Genomic DNA, 17,754 nt, shown 5'->3' on the forward strand with positions numbered 1-17,754 from the left:
TGGCCACCTCTCCAAAGCAGGTTTTGAACTTGAGCTTCAAGTGGGTCTCAGTCTTCACCTCTCCGCTTTCCAGAGCGACTCAGAAGCAGGAAAAGTGGGGAGGCTGCAAAAACAACTTCCAAATTCACCTTAAGGAGCAAAGAACTCAGAGTCCAGAAAAAACACACATTGCACCTCTTTGCAGCACTGGAGAAAACAAAAGGCAGGGTCTGGAACAAGAGCTACAGCCACAGAATTACACTGGCCATGGACACACAATATTTAAAGTCACTCAGGCTGTATATGTGAAAGGTTGCATGAATAACAGACTTGCACATGCAATGTTAACACAGCAAGTGTCAAACACGAGTTCAGGCACAGAAGCAGCGGAAAACAGAGCTGGGAATCCAAAAATCACGCCGTGACATGCTGGGGGAGAAAAAAAAATAAAAGCTCAAGCTTTTGGCCTTGTCCTTCATGCTTCTTTGGTCTTGTACTTGGAATACAAGCAATAGAGAATCCTCATTGTAGTCTTCATATCTCCCTTCACAATATCTGTGGATACACAAACCAGGGACAACAAAAGCAGATGGGAAGTATTTAGCAATGCCTGGAACAGAAAGAGACTGCAACTGCCAAAGGATCTTCCACCTTTCCCCAATTAGAACGGGAACTGAGACAATCTAATTGCAACGAGAAGCAAAATAGGAACTACAGAGCTAGAAAACCAATTATTTATTAAAGGAACTTGAGGAAAAGGGACCTTCACTGCCCTATCTTGCTGTAAGACAGGGTAAATAATGCATAGTAAGAAATAATGTTTCACTAGCAGAGAACTGAGTAGATAATTTAATAGGGCTTTCTAGCCTTAGTTGTTTATGATTCTTCTATGTCAGGAACCATGTTGGGAATTACCTGACACTTTATTTTTGTTGTTGTAATATTTCCATCATCTTTCGTTGCCATTGGCTGCTTTCTTTTTTTGGTTTGTTTGTTTTCATTTAGTTTTCCAGCTTCTGTGTTCTTGGCTAAACAAACTGCTCTTGTATTTAATAACTGCAGTGGAAGAGGGTAACTGATTCAGAGGGTTTACTGTTCTTCTTACAATGTTGTAAATCACTGGGAGCAAGATTAACAATGAAACACTGGTAAATGAGATCCTGGAGCAGCCTAAGTAGTGTAGCTGTAATAAGTACCCTTAAATCATATTAAATTTACTCACTAGCTGAAGGTTTTCCCAGGGAAGCTAAAAAGGACTTGGAGATGTTGGCACCAGCATTTCTTATCCTGATCAACTCTGTGTTTGAGGCAGTGCAGAACAGCCAGAGGGAAGGGAGGAAAGCATGGATTTATCTCCTTTCACACAGAAGGTGGATCTCAGCATGGAGACCTGAGCTCACTCTTTTAACATTAACATAAATAAAGGCTATTTAGCTTTTCAGACTCCCAGCTCTATGTGACACAGCAAAAAGCCCACAGGCAAACTGCTGACATCACCAAATCATTCATGGAAAAAAGAGAACAGAAGAAAAAACCCAAAGTCCTAAATTCCATCTTCCCCTCTCCATGATTCCAAATGTCACATACCAAACACACACATCCACCTCAGAAGTAATTACCAGGGGTTGAGATAATCCTTTCCATTTTCAATAAAGATTTGACTTTCTTATTCAACTCCAGGCTTTTGGGCTTGGTGGAGGAAGGATGGGGGCTGTGCCCTGCAAGGGGTCAGGCTGTGCAGTCCCAGCACCACCCACTGATGCACCCACATCCCTCGGCCCACCAGGAGCTGGTAAAACATTCTTTGTGGAACTTCTGAACCATATTTTTGTTAATTGGAAAATTGGAACTCATCCAAATGAAGCTTTTTTTTGGTTATGGGGTTTTTTTTGGTGGTGGAACATGCCTGTATATTGATCCAGTGATGAAAGCACTCACTTGGATCAGCTCCCAGGTCTGAACCAAGCATAAGAAAAGCTTAAAACCTATGATTTTCATATTCAGGAGACTGACCCACCAGCTCTGCTGGGTTTAGATAGAGTGATCAGTGTTTCTGATTTTCAAGACATATTCTGCAAGGTTTCTTCCCACGTGAAACAAACTTGCTTTTAACGCACTGAAACTTTTTTATGAAATGGGAAAATAATTTTCCCTCCAGCTCAGCTGCTGTAATTTCCCTGGGAGCTGTCACTGGTTTAAATCTTTAACAAATACTGAATTACCAACCAGTTTTAGTGTAAAGTTACTAAACTTATAACAATCCAACTTTTTTTAGTAGAGAAATAACGATTGTTCAAAACAAGTCTTATTTTACCACTACTGTTCATTTCTGAACGAGGAGCTGTGGGGCAGCCATATAATGAAATGTGTCACATTGCAGAACCTGCTCTCTGCAATTAATCTAATTTTTGCTAAGCCAGGATATTAGCAATTCTATTCCAGACAAGTTTGCACGCCATGACTCACCTTCGGAGTTCACTGAAAAATTCAGAAGACCTCCATCTGCCAGCAAGTCCAAGGCAAGGTTAACGTTGTGGAGCTGTTTGAGAGAGATTAATATAATAGAAAATATTATAATATTTTCTCCCTGACAGTGCAGTGGCCAGAAGGCTTTAGAAAATATTTCTCTAGTAGCTAAAGATACTGATTCATAAATATGCACTCATATTCATCTCCTTAGTTTTCATGGAGTGCTCTTCAGAATTTCTACCAATTATAATATAAAATTAGATGTGAAATCCATCTCCAGCAAAATGTATCCCATGAGATGGGCAGAGGAATCCATCTAGTCAAAAATAGACCTTCACAAGTGAAAGACTTGTGTTAATGGATATTCCCATGGGGAAAACAGGCCAGATTCTTAACTGGATCTAATAGATGCATGGAGCTTATTTCTGGGTTTTTTAACAATGCCCACATGCCTACCACACCTGGAACAAACAAAAAATACAGAAGGAAAAAGTTCTGCATGTCTTATTCAGAATTTCCAGATGGGAAATCTCTGGATCAGCTGTATTTGTGAGCTAAAAGTTTCTGCTGGACCACATAAGGGTGTCCACACACAATAAGAGCATAAATGATATCCTCAATAATACTCATGAGGAACTAAACACATCTATGAATGAAGGCTGGAGCTTTTTCTCAAAGTTTTCCTCTGGTTTTTCTCTCCCTTCCCACATCAAAACAGTATCACACACATAAGCAGCAGTTGTGAATGGTTTTTTTAATTGTTCCCTTAATGAACCAGCACAGGTAAAAGGGCCACATTTCCCTCTCTGGAATGCATGTGAGATTTTCAAGGAATGACAACATGCAGATTTCAAAATGAATCTTCAGCCAGAAAAACTAATAATTACCAAAGAAAAGAAAGCTTGAAAAAGGAAATTGTTTTATCCAGCTGCACTTCCAGCTGGACAATTCTCCAGGATTTACAACTGGACAGGAGTCAGGACATTCGGAGTGTTTCAGTTCTGGGCATGTTTTGGCAAAAGTATCGAGTTCACACAGTTTTGAGAAGCCCTGGGGGCCCTCCTTCATCATCATCATCTTCACCTCTTGACTTTACAAAGCTCACCCCTAATTTCAACCTGAACGCTTTTGTGATCATATTCTTTGTCACAGAATGCACACCTTTCCCTGCACATGAGCAGCCAGAGGTGGACTTCTTTACAGTTACCTGCAAACCTCATTTTTTTGGCAATAAACACCCCAAAAACCCTGCAACCCCCCCCCCCCACACACACACAGAGTTGTCTTCTTGCACCTGCAGGCTGATCACATCCCGATTTCTGTCATGGGATGGTTTGGGTTAGAAGGGACCTTAAGGCTCATCTGCTCCTGGTTTCCTCATCCCCCCGTCCCTCCCTATTTCTGGTATCCATTTCCTCCTCACTCTCACTCCTTCCAGCCTCATTTCCCCTCCCTGCAGTTCATGAAGTGAAGCTCTGAACGTCCAGCTGTCCCTTCAGCTGGAGTGGAAGTCGATCAGAACAGTGCCTGTGGTTGTCATCACTTGAACAACACAAATGAGATCTTTTCAATCTCAGCAAAGGTTACATCTTCCCACTTTGCTGCACCAATTAATGTCTAAAATGACAGGGAGTCAAAAAGCACGGGGGAATTGAGAGACATGTTTTATGTCCAAGTGACAGCTGAACTACGGTCGATCAATATTTTTAGTTATGGTGTCATCCCACTGTGCATCTTGTAATGAACATCAGAGGAGAAGCAAATGCTAAATACCACTTTGGCAAACTGTTCAACAGCAAGCCCAGTGCTCAGAAGGAGCTTTGCTAAAATGAAATTACTCCAGTGGAAAGAACTGTTCTGAAGCAGTGCCCAACCCCATTATATTCTTCTCTGATGCCAGTGATGTGCAGGGTAAGAACTGGGAAGTCAGAGCTCTGATTTGTACCTGAATTGTAGGAATATCTCATTTCTAGAGAGAAATCTGTGAGGCTTGAATAGGGCTGAACCAAAACCAAAACGGTTATCTATGAAATTTTAAATAAGAAAATATTCATTGACTTCCTCTGGATAAAGTTAATGAAAAAGTTAAAAATTTCTTTCCAAGTCAGTGGACCAGGCCTAACAATTCTGAAAACTGGGTGAAGGAGAAAAGGAAGAAAAACTGCTCCAAGGAAATGCCCTTCAAAATATATTTTCCCTGTTCTTAGATTTAAAAAAAAAAATAAATCTATTTTTTCCTAATACCTTAAACAGTTACCCAGCTGACAGCAATGAAATGTTGGTGTTTGAACACAGGTCTCAAACAACTGTGCTTTTAAATGTTTTGATGAAAAGCTCCATGGGAATATTTATTCATTATTATGGGACCTCTGAGAATTTCCATTACAAATAAGACACTGACTGTGCTAAGGCTGGAAATCAGACAAAAGCTTCATCTGTGTGGGGAAGCTGTAATGCAAACCACACCAGAGGAGACATTTCCTTCTCAACTGAAAAGGATCTGACACATTTCACCTTCAGAAATCTGAGTATAACCCAGCCAAAACAGCTCCAGTGTCAAGATTTTCAGAGCTATTCTGTGACCCAAATGAAAAACCCCTGCCCAGCAGAGACAAGCTGAAAATATCTCAAATACCTCAAAACATATCAACATTCCAGACCTGTGGAGGAGGCAGCCCAGCACATGGTACCCTCTGGCTGATGACAGCTTTTACTCCTAAAGCCCAGATGAAATCTGCCTGCTAAAGGTTGCAAAAGCTGCCAAGCAGGTCTGGCTGGGGGGGTTACAGCTCCCAGCCTCCAGGGAGGAAAGGATGTCAACTCTCCAGAGCTTTCCAAGCAGAGGGGGCCTTCAAGATGTTCTGGCCATGTCTTGATTGAGGTATATTTTTAGGACAGCGTAGAAAAACCCAGAGGGATCCAGTTCTGCCATGCAAGGGGTGTCATCCCCTAAAAATGTCTGCAGGACAGGCTTGTAGGGGATAGCCCCCTGATTCCCCAGCACACAGACCCTCTACATTTCACCAGGAGGCTCCAGGAGCTCAGAGGTGCCAAACAAATGCAAGAGGTGCAAACAGCTGTTTGCCTCCCACGAGACGCTGATTTTGAAGACACCAAGGTCTTGTAAGAGCACCAAAGGTGTGTTTGTGCAGTCCCAAACACACACCCTGCAAAGCCTGCAGGGGTCTGACTTCCCACACAGCAGCAGCAGAGCCCTCCACTGCCATCAAAGGCACTGAACACACGAGGTGTTTGCTGTCTCAAGCTCCAAGTGGTTACAGAACAACCCACCATCTCCGTGGTGCTGGCTGGAGTCAGGAAGAAGTTCCTCAGATTCAGAAAGTAACCCTCCAGTTGTCCAATTAAGATAAGTAAGATAACTCCATCTGAAAACTAGAGGAAGAACGATCTGAAAATTATTTGGCTTTAGTAAATTATTCCCATAAATGCCATTCCAGCAGTAAAGGAATTTAAATGTTAGTTACTCTGGCAATCACAGTCTTATGACTCAGCTCCCTCAACCTCTTTTCCACAGTGAACTTCATATTTAGATAGATAAGGCTCCCAAATTCATATTAGTGAAGATATGACCTTGTAAAAGGACAGCTGTTAGAGCAAACTATTCCAGGTGTGGAGAGAGACACAAGTGACAAATGTGTAACTATAAATGACTGTATTTTTTCAATACTTTTTCAATAACTTCAGAGGCTGAAGCTTGATATCTCAACCTGAACCTGGAAATCATTGTTATGTTGCCAGATTTTAAATTGCTACAACAAAAAGGAGGATTCCTGGTGGTGAGAGGAAACACTGACAAAACCTGGTTTACCTGAGATTCAATGTCTTTCACACTTAATCCTAATTTTCCAACGTGCTGGTTGACAAATTGCAAAAACACCTAAAGAAAACAGAAGGAGAAGAGAGGGAGGGGGAAAGAAAAAAATAACTTTTTCAGTGGAGATTTAACTTTTATGTTTTGCCTAACAGATTTTGACGTCTACTAAAAAAAAGTAAATTACCTTTTTGACAGCCTCCAGTTTATCTGGAGCACGGCTAAATAATTCATCAAAGGCATCATCTGTATCAAAACAACATTAATTGGTTTTATTTTAAATAACTGTCAGCTCAGAGGTTTAATGTGGCTCCAGAAGGAGAAAGGTATTTGCAACTTAAAAACCAGGGAGGAACAGAGTTGTTAGGGGGGTGGGGAGAGATCCTGCTTTTGTATTTATGTATTTATTTATTTTATTTTATTTGTATTTATCAGAGGACGGGGTGACAGGCTTCCCTTCGGTCTGATTACATCACAGAAGACAATTTATTTCATTCAATAATGAAATTATTGAATTGAACTGAATCATTCAATAAAGAAATTATTGAAGGTAATTCCCTGCAGAGGTTCTCAAGATTTGTGCTGCCACCAGTCTGAGCAATGGCCAAGTTTATCTCTTTTCACTTATGGTTCTTTTGACCCTGAACCTCTGGGATGAAATACTGGGAGAAGAGGAGTTGTCCATTTTACTGCTCTGCCCCAACAGAAACATCACGTACATCAAATCTGCAGAAAAACCAGTCTCCTTCCTTCAAAAAAACCACAAGTTTGGAGACATTGCCCTTCCTCTGGAAACTCTGGGACCTCAAAAATGACCAGTTTAAAGCTGGCACTGAGCTGGCACTGAGCTGGCACACAGCTCATTTCTAAGGAAAGGAGATTCATGGAATGCCCACCCTCACCTCCCTTTTCAGCCCAGGTTTAGTGAGAGCAGGATCCAGCTCCTCACTCAGCCACGACACTGATTCAGGCATGAACAAAGCCTCTGAAACACTCCTAAAAATGAAGAGCACTCTGGCAGCAGAATTAAAAGGAGAGCCAGTTTCTACAGGAAAAGCAGTGTTGTTTTTTTTTTTAAACGGAGAAGCACCTTTTGCAGGAAAGCAAAGGGAGCTCTGTTTAGGGAATATTCCTCCCAAAAGACAGCGCCAGGGAAGCCTCCTTTGTGAAGGGGTTTCCTCACGTTTCCCTGTGCTCCCTGTTGGGGGGCTGCTGCAGGAGCAGTGCCAGGGAAAAGGGGAATCCATCAAACAAACCCCTGAGCAACAGCCTGAAACCTGCAGCCGCCGTGCAAACTGGAGAGCCCTCTCCTGGAGCCACGCTTTGGGATTTCTCTCCGCGTCAAAAACAGAGAGAGTGAGCATTTGGAAGAGTGAATTGCAGATTTCTCTTCACAGCAGAACCAACCCACTGAAAGAAACACCTCGTTATGGGTTGGGTTGGGGTTTTTTTTTCCTGTTTTTATTGTCACAATTTCAGCCCACGCTAGAGAACACCCAGTGGAATGAGTGATAAATACGTATTAGATGACATAGTTTGGACCTCTGCAAAGCATGAAAACACGAAAATAAAGGGCAGAGCAGGGAGTTGAAACAGTTGCCTTGGATCTCTGGGGATGCAACGTGCTCCTTTACCTTCTTTACAAGGAAGAGCAGCTCCCACTGAAGCCTGAGCAGTGCCCAGACCTTCTGCAGGCTCTGTGCACGTGGATATTTTTCCCCTCAAGTGTTTCACAGCCCTGAAAAGCACTAAAGGGTAAAACCTCTGGGGATGTTGCTTTTACTGAGCTGCCACCAGTAGATTTCAAAATCTAGTTTGCAAACTGTGGAAAGTGCATTGGAACTTTGGGAGCAACAAGCACAACCCTGAAGGCTTTATGGTCATAAACAGTTCCATAAATCCATGACATATTTTGCTCCCGGACAAGGCTTTGTTGGGTCATCATTTCCTGTCTCACCTCCCATCTCTTGCCTGCAATCCAAGGGCAAAGTGGCCACCCAATTCCCAAACTGCATTGTGATGATATGAACAGACATTAACATTTGGAGAAAAACACCAGGAAAAAAAATCAAAAAATCCCTGAATCTCCACTGACTTTAGTGGGAGCACACTGATTTTATGGTGAGGTAAAAATGGCTCAGGACACGGTGTATAACAGCACACAATAATGGAACACTGCACTTGGCAGTGCCAGCACTTACTTGACTGCGCTTCTGTGCTCTCTCTGGAAGTGCAATAAAAAGCAGGAATTAGAAAAATCATTCAGCAGAGCCAACCTTATTCATAAGCAAAGCTTATCTGCTATCTTGTAAAGGAGGAGATAGAGCTCCAAGTGCCATTAACTTCATGTCAGAGTGACTTTCCAAGAGACATTTCTAAGTACACTTCTTATCTGCATAAGCTCCTGGAAGCCTGTGAGATTTTAACTGGCCCACAGACCAATGAATTTTATAAGCACAATCCTTAATATCCTCTTCCAATAAGCTGCTCATGATATTAGAGTTTGAAGATGTTCTGGCATATAAAAATGATAGTAGGAAAATCTGTTTCTAGTTCTTGGAATGAAATCCATATTTTCTCAGTATATAAATGGTATCTTACTACTTAACTCCTTTGATAATGGCAGTACCTCATAAACTCAACAAACCTTTCTTTCTCAGCAAAATAAGGAAGGAATTGCCTCCTTTCTCTATTTAATGACACAACAGCAGCGAATTAAAAATACACTTAAACCTTTGTGGCTTTAGAAAATTTCTAGTTTAGTCTAGCACAGGTAGATTTACAGTACTGGGATTTTATTACTGTATTTGCTATGAAATTCCACACCAAGCCTTAGAAATAATCACGCATATTATTTTAGAGAAGTTTAGGTAAGGAATAAAGAAAGCTCTTCTGTCATAATACCAAATCTGAAGGGGGGGATAAAAAAAGGAAAGAAATCAGAGAAACAGCTCAAATGCATATGCAAGCCTGGGTTTGCACCCTTTGTCATCACCATGATCCCAGCTATTTTTTCCAAGGGGGAACACACCCACAATGGTTCTTTTCTGGTTGACAGTGTTAAAAAAACCAGATATATCCCCTCTTACTTGTTGTCTGTGATATTTTCCACCGCATTTGATGCCTTTAATCCTCTGGAGGTGTTCTGTTGAAAGGACAATAAAAAAACTGGAGTTTGGCACACACACACAGAGAGAAATCAAAAGCAGTAACGAGGCTTTCATGACTTGTTTGCAGCACTGGAGGTGGTCACCCCTGCCTTATAATAACCTTGTGCCACGGCCTGCCACTCACAGATAAATCCCCCCTGCAGAGGACTTCAGTTTTCTGGGATGCTTAAATTTAGGATGGCAATTCTTGACTATTTCTAAAGCCCCTTGGGAGCTTTTCTTACATCCTTGTTCCTTTTTTCCCCTCTATATAGTTCTCAGTACTCCACATAGCATCAAAAAAACAGTGCTTCCCCCAACTGACAGCCTGAAGAGACAGGCCAGTAAAAACTCCCTTCCCCTAAAGAAAGAAACCCTCAGCAACAAACCAGTGTCATAATTTATGAGTATAGGCTTCTACTTTAAAACATTTAGAGACAGTAACAGCAGAATATCTTCTTTTTCCTCTTTACAGGCACCAAAAGCTGTTTTCAGTTTGGATAATTCCTTTTTTTTTTTTTTTGATCAAGGAAGAGAAACAGCATAGTGTTTCTCCCCTTTAAAAAGTAGAGCTGAACTGAAAACTAAATCTAATCCAACAAGCTGAGAAATTAAAAGGCTCACAGAAAATATAGATACAATTCCAAGCAAGTTAGCCTTGTGAAAAGACTCTGGGTCCTATTGGAACTAGAAATACCTCAATGGTGATTGTTTCCACTTGAACATTTGGAGGCAGAGCCAGGTTGGGATTGAAGTGCTTTGCTATTGCAACCAGCAGGTGCAGTGTGCTCAGCAGGTCCTTTGTCAAGATAGCTGTTCCATGGCAAGAAAGAAAACACTGTTCAGTGTGCAAAACGAGTAAACTTCCCTCCAGCATCGGGAATTCTCCCTGTGCAGAGGATCCCAAAGTCGTGGGGGACCATAGCAGAGGTGGGACACCAGACTGGGGTTTGTACAACATCACCATTTAGCAATAGCACAGCTTCAAAGTTCTTGTTGGGAGACACGTGTGTGGACACTGAAGGCTGGTAAGGGACCCCCAAGCCACACACCCAGGGGAGGCAGAGCCAGTCAGGGGCAGGGATTCCTGTCTCACTTTTGATTCAACCAGTCGTTGAAAACAGGCTGTTTAATTGCTGTTCTGGCAGCTCTTTGCCTCCCAGCAGAAGCCCTGTGATGGATAGTTTCCTCCTGTTTCACTTCTGCACCTACATTCCACGCTCCACTTCAGCTGACCCTCCTCCAGCTGCAGACACTTGGCCACAGCTGCCATGAGCACAGAGAGTTTCTGCCGCTGCTTCTTCTCCGTCAACGCGATCTTGTCGACATCCAGCTTGAGGGACCCCAGCTTTTCTTTGAGACAGTCCACGGGAAGTGTAAGGCAAAAAAAAAAATTAAAAAAATAAATAAATAAATCAGAACCACGAAATGGCAGCAAAGCACACGAAGCCTTGTTTTAGATGTTTGATTGCTTCCACAGCCCCACGGCCTTTATGCCTTGTTAAACTCCTGTGCTCTCTGAAAGCCTCAGTAAAATCAGTGAAGCTCTGCAAAAGGGAGAGGACTCAAGTCATTCCTTGCAGGATCATCCCCCAACACTCTCCATTCCTTCTTTTCTTAATGGATGCTACAGAAACCCTACGAGTGAATCTTTCCTGTAGATGGTTTACAAAGAAATCCTCAGGCAACTATGAAAACAAGCCAATCCTGTCCATGCTGCTGTTCTCAGCCTTGGTGGAAAGGAGACATGATTTGAAAGACATCCACAAAGAGAGTGAAAAGGGAAAGAAAAATATAGTAGGGAGAGGAGAGATGGAGAAATCAAAACAAACAACAGGTTGCTCCAGGAGGTCACACCTTCATACAAGCACCACACAGCACCAAAAGCCTCTTTTAGACTTTTATCAGTTCCAGTTCCAGCCCAGTTCTTTAGACCTAGAGCTGTTTAATTTTAATTTTTTTTTAAAGCAGGAAAACATGTATATTACAGTGCTGATTCCATCCAATGTTTCTCAGAGCACCACAAGTCACCTCTGTGCTCCTCACTTATGAAATCCTCCTTTCTCTCAGACACGCCGAATTTCGCACTTCAAAATGCAAAACCTTTTTATTGTGTCGACTAGCAGGTCAAAAGATTTTCCTAGAAGTAAAATAATTATGTAAAACAACGGTGGATCATTGGGGCTTTTGCTCAGAATTGCAATTGTCACAGTTGGTTCAGTGCAGTGCTTCCTCTGCTAGGGAAGTGAGACCCTGGCAGGTCACTGCCAGTGCGAGTTGGGAGGTTTAGTCTCTGATCTGGAAGTTCCCCTGTGACGTGTCTGGGAACTAAACTCAAAGGAACAGCTTACCCAAGAGGTGATGAAGTACCAACCCATCAAACAGGTCTTCTTCCAGACTTTTAACTACTATGTGTTCCTCTTGCAGAGTTCTGTTAATCCAGTCAATCAAAAACTGCAGAGGAAAACAAAGCAGCTGCAGTTATATTCCTGTTGTTTAGACAGAATAGCACTAGGCTGTGCTTCACCTTTCTCTGTAGTCCCTTATCACATCTTGGTTTGCTTTCAACCTCCATGTCCTTTGTGCTTTTTGGTTGGTTTTTAAAGGGAAGTATCAGTTAGTTCTTCCCGCTTTTCAAGTGAGGTAGACACCTCACTAGTTATATTCCTATGAATTCTGTGGAATGGTTATAGAGTTGGGAGACCCATTCCCACTTCCAGCAAGGAAAAGGCTGCACATTACACTTCCCACCCCCTGCCTTTATCATATATCACAGAATTCACACAAATTCAGCTGCCAGGCAGAAGTTTGTAAGAAAAGAGGTTTCACTCATTCTGTGGGTTATTCCTTGTACTCATCCACGTTACTCCCACTCCTCCCTTTCCTCTCCTACTTTTGTTTCCTTTTCCTTTTTGCATTATTATACTGCACAGTCCCCAAATACCTTTTTGGGGTTTTCTTACATGGCAATCCTCCCACCAGCCTTTCCAATAGCCCTCCTGCCTTTGCAAGGGGCAGCTGCTCAGGAAGCCAAGGAGAGCTGGCTACAATGGGAAAGGAATCACATGTGCTCCTACATGAAGCTCCTAAGCACTTCCCCAAGCATGTGTTTTATCCACATATTTTGATGGAAAGGCTGAAGCAGAACAGAAAAGCAGTAGCCCCAGCTGGCTGCTAACATGGACATCCCTCTTGAAAGAAGGAGGGGTATTGCTTGTATCACTATTTGAGGGAGTGTCTGGAGTTTGTCTGCTGTAAACAGAGGAGAAAATTCATAGCAGGTCCCTGTGAGTTATCCAACATTAACAAAAATGTAAAAAGGGTTTGAAAAAAATATAAATATCTTGCTTGAAACTGCACAAGGAACGACAAATGCCTGAACTGAGAACCTGCCAAAGTGTAACACAAATTGTGTGCTAAGAGTGTTCCAGAGCAGAAGGCTGTGCTCCTCAGCTAATGCTTGCTTCAGATGTGTGAGGGGTAGAGCAGTACCTCAAATACAGAGGGAAGTCAGAAAAGCAGCACATAGTGCTGAGGACAGACCTGTCCCATCCCTCACTTGCTATCTCAGCTCCAACCAGCCACATCCACGGCCTGCACCTCACACAGCTCTGCTTTCTGACCCACTCAGCTGCAGGGCAGAGCCTTGTGTCTAAAAAGGAGGAAAGGAATACTTGGAGAAGTTTGCTGCTGGCTGCCCAGTGTAACCATCTTCTATTCTACATGCAGCTCGATATTTATAGTAACCACAGTGAGCCACTTCTCATTCCTTAGTTCTCCAAAGACACCTCAAAATGAAAATACAGTGAAAAATCTTTCTCCCAAGACAGTTTCCTTGCTTCCCTTGAAGACACCTCCCTGTCCCTGTCTCCATCCCAACCCCTTCTCTAGAGAAGCATCAATTCTTTAGATTAAGAAGACAATCAAGTGGCACTGATGGGCACCCAGAGGGCTGTGCCTCCCTCAGGACTCAATTTCCACCTCCACATCATGCAAAGAAAATAAATTAGACAATGAAGAACATTCTTTCAGGAATCCCTGTCAGAAAATGGATTAAGCACTGAAGCTCACAGAGATAATAAACTGAGTGAAACTCTTCATTTTTGGCAATCTGGAATGAACAAATCCAGTGTTTCTGTAGACAACATAATTGCATTTTGCAGCACCACCTTTCAGATTTTCTCTTCTGTATAGAAACATTGTGAAAGCCTGACACAAAAATCAAATCTTTTTGATCAAATGTGCCCAAAAACGTAATACAGGAACGCACCTATCCACGGGTTTATAAATGCCAGATAACACAAACATCAGCACACAGCTTGAGCTGCTTTTCATAATATTTATAACAATTTCAGCACCTCCACAATGCAAGAAGTGCTGGTCTCATGAGAGACATGCCATTTTCTTCCAGGGAATTGCAGTGTGTGAGCCTTCCCCTGGGCTGTGCCATTAGAGAAAGGCAGTGACTGAGCACACGGGGCGTGGGGGGTGTCAAAATTACTGGGAAATAAAGCACTTTCCTGTGAAATAGGATTCACCCCTCCCATTACCTCAAGCAGGCAGTGTACCCTACAACAACCTGAAAGCTTTTCTCCTGGATTCCTGGTGAGTTGCATGCATGCTCTCCATCCCTTCTCCCTCTGCTCTCTATCCCCATCAGGCTCCATCGAGTGGAGGCAGAAGACAAGACAGATAAGAAGCAACCCTAAAACTTGTTATCATGGGACCAGTGCAGCTGGATTCTCATCACAAGGAAGCAACAGCTGGATGTCTCTGGTGTGCCTCACCCACATCTCCCAGGCTAGGAGAGGTGTCACCCAAGAAACAACTCAGTTTTTGAACTGCACTCAGCTTCACACCCAGCACTGGTCACTGCATTTGAAGCTTGGTCCTGTTTGGCCCCAACCACCCTGACACTGTTCTGAGGCAAAAGCTCTGGTTCAGAGCTCATTCCCACTTGTAGAGAGTGGGATCTAAGCACTGGGCTGAACACAACAGGTTCTCTGGTTCCTTTAAGTCAACAGGTTAAAACAACCCGAGGTGAGGGTTAAACAATATAGTGAAAGAAGTGGTACCTGTTTTAATTGTTCCAACTTGGGATTGTTGCTTGAGGTGGGTTTTATGAGTTTCCTCTTCTCACCTGTGGAAGGAAGCAAACATTACCACTGTCAGATATGACTACTGCAAGTTTGTGGCAAAATCTGCTGCGAGTTTGATATTCCTAATAATCACTAATTGCCCTATGTAGAAACACTGCCATTTTTTGTTTTAATTGATTCCTTATCAGTGAAAAAATGGTACATCAGACTATTAAAACTGCTGTTGGAAATGATGCTTCAGTGTAATTCAAACCAGTAAGATCTGGATGGACAATTCTGGAAAGAGGAAAATAAAGTCGGTCAGAACCTTATATTATTTAAATTTCATTTAAATAACCAGCTGGAATTTGTATTGCTTCTTCATGATCTGCCTCCAAAGAGTCAGCAGCCAAATTACACACAGATAAAACCATGGGATCACTGCTGAAAAATATACAATTCATCTGCACTGCACATTTTCTGTTTGGTTCTTCAGGTGGTTCTTTGGACCTTTTTCTCTCCAGGTTCATAAAGTACATACCTTTAGCAATGACGGTCTCATTTAGGAACTGATCAACTGTAGAAGGCTGTGTAAACACATTTAAAAAGTCTGAATCCATTGTCTTTTCTCACTCCTGGTAAACTGATAAAAAATATGGGGGGAAAAGGATCATTAGTAAAGGCACATAAAGATCAAAATTATTGCTAAGAAGAAAACAAACTGAAGGGGGTTTTATCAGTTACTGTTTCATGATCAGTGGATTGTTTTAAAAAAAACCCTGAAAATATATTTAAATGTATGTAAAGAAAAAGAAGCTAAAAACAATTTTCATTTTTCCTGTTAATCATCAAAATGTAGGAGAAAAAGCCCTGAAGCACTAAAACTTGCTGTAATTCCATCTAATTCTGTTTTACCTCTAATAGGTGAGTAAAATCCTATTTCAATTGAAATTAAAAAAACTTTCAGTCCCAAGGTATTAACAAGTATCTGCTAGAAAATTTGAAAATTACCAATACTTAGAGACTATTAAATCAAGACCACAGTAGTTAAATTACCATGCTGCCTACACAGATAACACCAAAGACAGAGCCAGGCTCTAACAGGCAGCTTACATGGCAGGGAATATTCAGTTTTAAGTGCTTGCCTAAAGTCCACAAGACTAAAAAAACCAGGATGCTTTAGCTTGGCAAAGATTGAAACTCAGCAAAAAGTTAGAGTTATTGGAATCTGCAGCTCTGAAGGCTCTCCCTCACATATTTATTACAGGCTCCAGTCAAAATGCTTTGTGAACATGTATTTTATTTTAACAGGGATTTTGCCAAGGCGAGAATATTGGTACAAAATAGCCACTGGATGCTTTTGCACATCAATCTGGTAATTCAAGTTGGCTTAAAATTGCCAGCAAGGTACTAGGAGAGAGGGTCACAAGGGACTTAATTTCATTATGGTGGCTGCAAAACTGAGTGCTATCTCTAAAAACGTCCTTGATAAAATAAAATAGGAGAAATTGAGTCATGTAGTGCCTGAGGAACAACTGAACTATCTGAGATAAGACTGCCCTGAGAGAGAAAAGTTAATTAATACAGAGCAACCTGAGGACTACTTACTTTTAAATTAGGTTTCTGACAGCTGTTATGCCTTGGGAAGTCCTGCTTATAATGGTAATTGTCTGTGTAAACCACAGCTTACACTCTCTCAGCTTTGCTGCAAAACTCAGCTTGTGTCTCTCTTATTTCCCTCGACTATCTGCCCCTCAGAGGGATGTGTTGTGCTGCCACACCCTTGGGCTCTGCGTGGCCCAAACATCAGAAGCCACTCTAAAATTTGGAAACCTGTAAGGAAAGGCCTGAAATTCAGAATGTGCAATAATGTAATATCATCTCCTCTAAGGCCTCAGTCCTGTGTCCTATTCAGTCAGTGTTAAAACTGCTGCTCTGGGTAACCAGACTGACTTGCCCATTACCCAGTCCCTGACAGCACTTCCCCCAGAAGTAGAACCTTGGGGGGGGGGGGGGAAAGAACCCCAAAAACCCACAAGCAGAGCAAGGATATACAGAAACTTCCCTAAAAACCACTTCAACAGGGTTGCAGTTCAGCCTTCTTGAATCAAAACGGGTTCTGGTCATCAGGAGTTGTCAATATGTTGATGTTCCTCTCCTCCCAATTCCTGACACTGTCTGATTTTTGATCAGGCTGACACTTTAATGGAGCTATTTATTATATGTCCAAGATCTTATTGCTAAGCAGCAACACCCCTCAGAGCCCATCATTTGTCTGCAGAGCCAGTGTTGTGTTTCACCTCTCATCTCTCAATATCGATTCCCCACAGGCATTGCAGAGCCTGAGCACTGCAGCTATTTACCACTTAGACTGGTTTGTTGCTAACAATTAGCATTCACAAGCAGCCCTTCCTGTGGCATGAGCCTTGGTCCTAGATCATTGTAGGAGACAACTGCTTGAATACTGATTGTAAAGGCATTTCATTGTGACAGTTTTAAATAAAACTGAGGTCTAATTATTGACTATGAACGTGACTTGCAAGTGAAATTTTCTCAGGTCAGGAACTAGGCTATTGCACAACCTTGCAATGCCACTACTAGTTCTCTAGTTGGGTCAGAGTGGGTCTTCACAGTGTGGCTGTCAGATACCCCTGAGATAAAGCATTCATGAGTGGTGGGCTCTGGCTTACAAACTACCTGTAGAATACACACAAAGCACTTACCAGTGGTACCAAACTGTTTCAACAGCTTTACTTCCTCCTTGAAAAGACAAAAGCCCTACTCTGCATTAGCTCACTTTCCTGGGAACACTTGTCTAGATCACACAGAGAAGGGAACAAAAACCAAGTGGGAATGTCAATGTTAACATTTCTGTCTTCAGAAAACCGCAATAAAAAAATAAATAAGGAAAAAAGAGAATGTGCATTGTGCACCGAGTTTAAAACTTACTTTTACTTAAAACTTACTTCTACTTCCCTGTTTAGTGCCAGACCTTTCAAGAGCCACTTTTTGCCCATCAGCATCAGACGTTATCTCAGCAAGAACGGTTAAAAAAGGAGTCCCTTTTCCCAAACTTACTGTTCTGTCCTCCAGTGGCTCTCCAGTAGCTCTTCCAAGATGTTCTCCGAGCAGGCACGATGGGATCTGTGTGTGGGGGGACTGGCCCCAGGCTGGGAGCCTCTGCCATGCAGGGCAGCCAGGGTGTGTGAGGGGAAGTGGTGTGGTGCTCACTGCTCCTGAAAACGAA

At 42.3% G+C, this 17,754-nt stretch overlaps 1 protein-coding gene across 1 annotated transcript; it reads right to left on the reverse strand.

Moving 5' to 3' along the window:
• Nucleotides 1-300: 300 nt before the first annotated feature.
• PARVG (parvin gamma) lies at nucleotides 301-17,691 on the reverse strand. The gene is made up of 13 exons (XM_018083629.3): nucleotides 17,586-17,691; nucleotides 15,049-15,150; nucleotides 14,505-14,569; nucleotides 11,781-11,883; nucleotides 10,642-10,782; nucleotides 10,127-10,242; nucleotides 9,370-9,425; nucleotides 8,482-8,504; nucleotides 6,468-6,526; nucleotides 6,278-6,346; nucleotides 5,740-5,841; nucleotides 2,446-2,518; nucleotides 301-534 (listed from the first exon to the last, which is right to left on the reverse strand). The coding sequence occupies exons 2-13, from the start codon at nucleotides 15,125-15,127 to the stop codon at nucleotides 455-457; spliced, it is 966 nt and encodes a 321-aa protein (XP_017939118.1). The 5' UTR covers nucleotides 15,128-15,150; nucleotides 17,586-17,691; the 3' UTR covers nucleotides 301-454.
• Between the last annotated feature and the right edge of the window lie 63 nt (nucleotides 17,692-17,754).

The sequence above is a fragment of the Manacus vitellinus genome, unplaced genomic scaffold (assembly GCF_001715985.3).
Source record: "Manacus vitellinus isolate BGI_N305 unplaced genomic scaffold, ASM171598v3 scaffold_66_pilon, whole genome shotgun sequence".
Lineage (NCBI taxonomy): Eukaryota > Metazoa > Chordata > Aves > Passeriformes > Pipridae > Manacus > Manacus vitellinus.